The 7,731-nt window shown below is 36.9% G+C and overlaps 1 protein-coding gene across 1 annotated transcript; it reads left to right on the top strand.

Moving 5' to 3' along the window:
* Nucleotides 1-434: 434 nt before the first annotated feature.
* On the top strand, nt 435-596 carry K441DRAFT_590534 (uncharacterized protein; the record flags this gene model as incomplete). Its single annotated transcript, XM_067644808.1, has 1 exon — nt 435-596. A coding segment is annotated over one exon (162 nt), but the record flags the coding sequence as incomplete, so codon positions are not given.
* Nucleotides 597-7,731: the final 7,135 nt, after the last annotated feature.

The following is a 7,731-nucleotide window of genomic DNA, read 5'->3' as shown; positions in this document are numbered from 1 at the left end:
AGTGTAACTAGAGCCTTATTGTTAAGCTATCTTAAATATTATACCGGGTTAATTAAGGAAAGATTCTTAGTGGAGCTAGAAGCGAGATCTTTATACTTTTTTAGTAAAGTTTAATAAAAGCTAAGTAAGTAACCTACGGGATATAATATATACCTTACTTAGTATATCTTCTAATACTTAGTGTCACAGCGACGAATCTATCGAGGCACGAGCGCCGTTTGGAACGTATGCAAGCCTATAAAATTAGATTGTCTATCGACGAGGATATTAAGCTAAGGAGAAGAAGAAGGTCGTGGAAAGGACACGTCTATATACATGCGCCAAGAACGTAAGCGAAGCCCCCTGACTAGGTCCTATCCGGTTACGCACATTAGTGCCGTAACACTTAGGACGCTAATAATCTGCGTCTAGACTATAAGAAGGTACCCTAGGAAGTTATTTACACTACTACCTTATTCTTATTCGGCCTTTCTAAATGTCTATATTATATAATGTTAGAATTCTTATACAATTTTACCTCCTTAAACATGGCATCTTTTAGAAAAATTATAAAATTAGACAATAAGAGGAACGTAGCTGATTTTCTTAAGAGATAAGGAGGCGAGTTAAAGATTATAGAAAAGGTGGTTAAAGCCGCGGTAGAGAATTTGGAAAGCGGAAAGGAAGTAATAGCGCTTCTTCTTAAGCAGTAAAGAGGCAAAGTTAAGGTTATAGAAGAGGTAGTTATAGCCACGGTAGGGAATTAGCGGACCGGAAAAGAAGTAATGGCGCTTCTTCTTAAGTAATAAGGAAGCGAAGTTAAAGTTATAGAGGAAGTGGTTAAAGCCGTAGTAGGGAATATAGAGAGCGGAAAAGAAGTGATAGCGCTTTTTCTTAAGCAGCGAAGAGGCGAAGTTAAGGTTATAGAAGAGGTGGTTAAAGCTATAGTAAGGAATTGGCGGAGCGGAAAAGAAGTAATAGTACTTCTTCTTAAGTAGCGAGGAGAAAAGGTGGTTAGAGCCGTAGCATAGAGTGGAAAAGAAGTAATAGCGCTTCTTTTTAAATAGTAAGGAGGCGAAGCTAAGGTTACGGAGGAGGTGATTAAAGCCGTGGTAGGGAATTAGTGGAGCAGAAAAGAAGTAATGGTGCTTTTTTTTAAGTAGTAAGTAAAAGGCTTTTAAATTATATAGGAACTTGTTACGGAGCTAGTAAGATTATTTAGTGCGAGGACTATAGTGCTTCTTTTTAAGCAGTAGGGAGGCGAAGTCAAGGTTATAGAGGAGATAGTTAAAGCCGCAGTAGGGAATTAGCAGAGTGGAAAAAAAGTAATAATGCTTTTTCTTAAGTGGTAGGGAGGTAAAGTTAAGGTTATAGGGGAAGCGCTTCTTCTTAAGTAGTAAGTAAAAGGCTTTAAGATAATAAACAAAATAGGTATAATAATATGACGGTTATAAAAGCGATTTAGTATTTAATATCGCTACCGCTAGTAAGGAGAATAGCTAACCCGTACTGGACATACCCTTATAAGGTAGCGAATTCTATAGCTGTTTTTAGAGAGTTAAGTTAGTTAATTAGAGGTATAGCTAAGGTTTAGGTCGTAAGGTTATAGGGCTAAGATCGGCCCGCTTATTAAGTCTATATATAGCTATAGGCCTACTAGCTATAAGCTTGGCTTACTAAATAACATAAATAAATAATATAATAATAATTACGTAGGACGTGTGGGGTTGTTTTACACTAGCTGGAATTAGTAATTGCTTTAATTAAAAGTATTAACTAGGGTAACAATCTTATATAAATTTGCGCGCGATAGTAGGTATAAAGCTAATCATAATTTCCTATTATTATAATAAGGCTCTAAGGCTCGGATACGACCCTTATATATATATTATAAGTAGTAAGAGCTTAATAGTAGTGCTATAGTAAAGGGATATTATTTCGTTATAAAAAAAGGCTTTAAGTAAATTAGGCAAGAAGGTAATAATATAAATATAATTTATAGGTTAGAAAAGTCCTAAATATTTAAAAGTAGCTATAATATACTATTTATATATAATTTTAGTAAAGCTCAACGTATGCGCAGAGTTATAGTCGCTTAAAGTTAAAGTACCCTTTATATTTTCCGGCACGGTTAGTTTTATAATACGCGTAAAGGGATGTTATCGATTTTAGGGAGATATATACAATCCTTTAGTAGCTTTAGAAATTAAATACGCCGTCTTATGGCTTAAGAATTAAGTAATATTAAAAGCTTTAAATTCCTAAGCATAGGTCTTGTGACGGCGCTGGGGCGTCACCTAGTCAGGGGTTCGCTTAGGACTTGGCATGTGTATATGGACGTGGCCTCACCACCTTCTCTTGCTCCTTAGCTTAATATCTTCGTAATACAGCATTCGTTCGCTTCTTCTTGCAAGCATTCATTCAAGTCTCTGTCGAGACATTTGTTTGATAGTTCGAGCCGTCACAAGTCTTTAATTTTATTAATTCGATTAGTTACGTCTTATCGATAACTATAGTGCCTATTTTAACGTTGTAAGGGATATATTGCCATATACTATTTAATAAAAGAGAACCCTTTGCCGTGGCCGTAATATATACAATAATATAACCGGGAAAGTACTAAAAATACCTCTAAAAATGCCATACTAAAGTAAAAAGAAATTTTATATCAAAGCCAAGCCGATTAATTAAGGCTTTTAGGCTGTATATTAACAATAGACAATCCTATAGAGTAAAATCCGGCGGACAATACTTTGCTTGCTAATTATTCTATTTAAGTAAGTTATGCTAGCGGTAAGGTCTTATAGTATAGTATAGCCGTAGTTATAGAAACCGAACTAGATAGTACTAATGCAGATAATAGTACCGTTGTTAGAGTAAGGGACGCATGTGCTTAAAGCTACCGGTATAGTACCAATACTAGTGCCACTAATAGGAGCGGCGGCACTTAAAGGAGCAGCTAAATTGGTAGCCGTATTTATAACGATAAGGGCTATAAAAAGGATATTAGAGCTATAGCTGTAGAGAATATACCTAGAGTAAATACGCCGCCTAAAGTTCCTGCTCTAGCGCTTATCTTAGTTATAGAAGCGCAGTCCCTACTAAGAGAAGTACTAATATCCGCTACCTATTAAGTCTTAACAGAGTCGCCGGGATTTAGGAATTAGTAGTTAAAATTCTTTAAAATATTATAGGTTTTAAAAGAAATGTTAGTAACAAATATATTTAGAAGCTTCTCTATAACCAAGTTGTTATTACCGCCACTAGTTACTGTAATTAGTATACAGTTTATATATATCTTACGGTTGCCGACCTTATTAAACTATATCTAGCCTAGAGTATACTAACTATTTAGTATACCCTTAGGAAGCGTATACTAGAAAACAGCAGCACTATTACTATTTATATTACCGGGAAGGTTTCTAGTAGCATTTAAAGGGCAACCGCCGATAATGCTATAGATAACTTTCTACTAGCTATTCTTTGTGGGCTCCTTATCTAAGGTAATACTAACTTAGTAGGAGCCCCTATTATAGACCGCACTACTAATAAAGCTAAGCTCTTAAGGAGCGCCTACTTTAATGTTGTTTATCTCTAAAATATTATAAACACTAGTGCGCTGCTTATAGGGGAAATCGTCTCCTATATTATTAAGGGGACTATTGTTAAGAGTATCTTTGCTATACGGTATAAGTTTGTTTAATTTTATAAACGCATTAGCTAAGGCGAAGAGTGTAAGGGCTATAGTGACTAAGGCAGTTGGTGCTAATATTATCTTAATTATAAAGAAAGCGTAATGTGAAGATTAAGCAGACTATTGCTAAGAAATCGCTAGACTAGCTAATCGAGTAAGCGTTACTAAAGTGAGATTTTAAGTGCGCTGTAGGACTGACTTAAAAAGTATTTTAGGCTATTATACCTATATATATAGAGCAAAAGTGTCTTAGATGCTAGAAAACGTAGTAAGGAGGCGTACTAAAAATAGAGGTAGAAATATAAACGGAGGTATTAATGGAGGTAGTTTTTTAGGCAATTGGCTTAGGTATATTCGTTTAGTACAGTAACTAATAAAACTTCCCTAATATAGTACTTAGCAAATCTGGCTTCCGCTTAAATACAGTTTAAAGGAATTAATATATTCTTGCTTAACTATCCCTAAGATTAGTAAAAAGATAAGGTTAGACAATTTTATTAGAGGCGCGTTTTTAGTAAAGGGGTAGAGAATTTGCATAACTCTAGAATATAAGTTAAAATTAAAACTTCTACGCGCTACTACTCCTCTTTAACCCTATAAAATTAAACACTTATATTTAGGGGACGTCTCTTTATAATTACTATGTGGTACTTTATCCGCTATCCTGTAATTTGCGGTATATTACCTAGTACATCGCCCAGTATATCGCCGTCTTAGTAGCTATCGTTAAAGAAGAGCTTGTTGTAATATAGGGATTTATTTCATAGTATTTATTTATAGTAACTTGTTAGATTTGTTAAAAATAACCTATATTTATAAGTGGTAAGAGAAAAGGGTAAGTGTATGAACCGGGGATATAAAAGGCTGGTTTGTAAATAAAGACTTTTATATAAGAAGCTACGGGTAGAACCTCCTTAATAGCTTAATCTATGTTTGTAAACTCGGCATTTCTGCTTCGCCGCGGCTCTTAAAGCCGTCGTAAGATATTAAAATATAGAATGCGAAATAAGGAGGGCTTCTAATTCCGGTAATTAGCGTAGCCACGTCTATACGGCCTTACTTTCCCTTTAACAATAGTTCTGGAAGAGTCCTCTACATACGTCTATATATATTTCCTACTTATATAAACAGACTCCCTTTTTATTTGGTCTCTGTAGCAACTACTTTAGTATTTATAGATATAACGTCCCTTTACGCGTGCTAGAAAACTAACCGTGCCGGAAAATATAAGGGGCACTTTAACTTTAAGCGACTATAACTCTACGTACACGTTAAGCTTTACTAAAATTATATATAAATAGTATGTTATAGCTACTTTTAAACATTTAGGACTTTTTTAACCTATAAATTACATTTATATTATTACCTTCTCGCCTAATTCGCTTAGAGCCTTCTTTTATAGCAAAATAATAACCCTTTACTATAGCACTACTATTAAGCTCTTACTACTTATAATATATATATAAGGGTTATATCTAAGCCTTAGAGCCTTATTATAATAATAAGAAATTATTATTAGCTTTATACCTGCTATCGCGCGTAAATTTATATAAGATTATTACCTTAGTTAGTACTTCTAATTAAAGCAATTACTAATTCTAGCTAGTGCGAAACGACCCCGCACGTCCTATATAATTATTATTATATAATTTATTTATATTATCTAGTAAGCTAAGCTTATAGCTAGTAGGCCTATAGCTATATATAGACTTAGTAAGCGGGCCAATCTTAGCCCTATAGCCTTGCGACCTAAACCTTAGCTATACCTCTAGTTAACTAACTTAACTCTCTAAAAACAGCTATAGAATTCGCCACCTTATAAGGGTGTGGCCGGAGCGGGTTAGCTACCCTCCCTATTTATAGTGGCAATATTTAGCGCCAAATCGCTTTTATTACCGTTGTATATTATTTATAAGCATACTTACGGAGCTTAACCTATTCCGTATTTGTACTAGTTTTACACTCTTAAATTTAAAGCAATAGTATTTATAAACGTTAAATTATATGGCTTTATATTATTAGCTACTTAGTATTTCTACCAGAACCCTAGCCTAAAAAGGGTACCTAGTAACTATCCCTCCTTAATAGCTATAGAAGCTATATTATAGTCAATTTCCTCTATAACTATATTCCTACTATAGTAGCCAACCTCCTAAAATCTTACTTACTACTTACTTATTACTAGCTACGCTGTTAAAAAAATGCTTCTATCTACGTTATTTATAAATCCACAACTTTATACCTAAAACCTTTAGCAGCTTAGGAAGCTTGCGCAGTATCTCCTTATTAACTTTATTAAGAAAATCTTTATGAGGAGTATTGAGCCGCTTAATCTCATCCTTAACAGCTTTAATAATACGACCTTTTATAGCAGTAAGGGCTTTAATAACAATCTTTAGTTGTAAAGTTAGTAAGTTATTAGCTATAGACACTAAGAATTATGGACTTACGTTATCCTTTAATACTGTCGGTATCACCCGGGGGGGTACTGCAATTGCAATATAAGGTAACAGGTTCTTTGATTCATTCGTGTCTTTCCTTTAGAGGATCGTAAGGATCGCGGTGCCTAAATAGGGGGCTGATGAGTCACCGTAAGGATGACTAATCAGAGACATGACACGTAACCTCTACTCGTACAGACACTGGCGATATTTACAAAAAGAAAAGAAGGTAAGAAAGTATAAAGGAGAGTTATAGGTCAACAGGGTGCTCGGGGCAGTAATCGCGGATGGTTCGAGTATTTGCGAATATTACGGATATTGTAAGACGTTGCGGATATCGTTGCGGATTATTGCGGATATCGTGAACATTGCGGATATCGCGGGTGGAGAACAGGTAGGCGCGTATAAGGTGTTACTAAGGTATCCAAGCATTGTATAACGTTGTTCCTCCTCCTCCTGGGTCTGGTTGCTGTTGTCGGGTAAATTGCAAATAGGGTATGCTGTTGTCGGCCAGGTTGCCGAAGGGTCGTACTGCTGCTGCTGGGCAGGCTGCTGAAAATTGTACTGTTGCTGGGCAGGTTATTGGGGTACAAATGCAACAGGTGTTTGAGGTGTCACAGGGGTATTCGTAGAGGGAGCTGTGACATTCGTGGAGGGAACCGTGACGTTCGCAGAGGGGAGCCGTAACGTTTGTAGGTAAGGGGAGCTCGCCGCGTTAGAAGGTCATTTGAGACAGCTGGAGCTAAGTTGTACCGTTGCTGGGCAGGTTGCGGAGGTTTGTACGAGCTTAGCTGCCGTAAATCCTTGGCTTTGGTTAAGGAAGAGGGTAAGGCTAGCGGAGCTTGCGCGGGTGGAGCTTGCGTGGACGGAGCTTGCGCGGACAAGGCTTGTATAGGCGGAGCTTGTGTAGATGGAGCTTGCGCGGACGGAGCTTGTGCAGGCGGAGCTTGTGCGGATGGAGCAGCTTGCTTGGACGGAGTTTGCGTAGACAAGGCTTGTGTGGGCGGAGCTTGCTGGGGTATAGATGCAGCAGGTAGTTGAGGTGTCCTAGGGGTGGTAGCAAGTGGGCGTAATTTAAGACAATAGTTGATAGCATACGAACTGAAGGGTCCTTCGTTGTCGATATATAGCTTAATTTCTGCATCTGACTATTCCGTACGGTTATCTTCGTAAGCGACGTCGTACAGTGCTTGTAGTACTAACTTACTCTTTTTATTAAAGACCCATACTCCATTACGTCGGAGTAGTTGTTTAAGTCTTTTAATTGCAGACCTATCAGCGTCCTTAAATGTTTGTACCTTAAAATTATTAAAGTCCTCTTAGTATGAATCCCATAGGGTTTTGTCCTTAAAGTTATAGCTAGTATACTCATTAATTTTAAAGTCAATGTAGTTAGTGATATCTTCCGCAGTGGTCTCGTTGGTTAGGGTTATTCCGTTAGCCCAGTTTAAACGTTTAATTAACATAATAACTGGCATAGATTATGGTGTTCGTGGTGTAGGTCGTAGTATAGGGTCGTGGTGTAGGTAGGGGTGCTACTAACGCTGCTGGGTGTACTAGCGCTCAGTAAAGAGGTCGTACTGGGTATTAATTTGCGTGGTAGACGCGAACCGAACG

Source organism: Cenococcum geophilum (genome assembly GCF_001692895.1).
Source record: "Cenococcum geophilum 1.58 unplaced genomic scaffold K441scaffold_73, whole genome shotgun sequence".
Lineage (NCBI taxonomy): Eukaryota > Fungi > Ascomycota > Dothideomycetes > Gloniales > Gloniaceae > Cenococcum > Cenococcum geophilum.
This window is presented reverse-complemented; position numbering and strand designations above follow the sequence as displayed.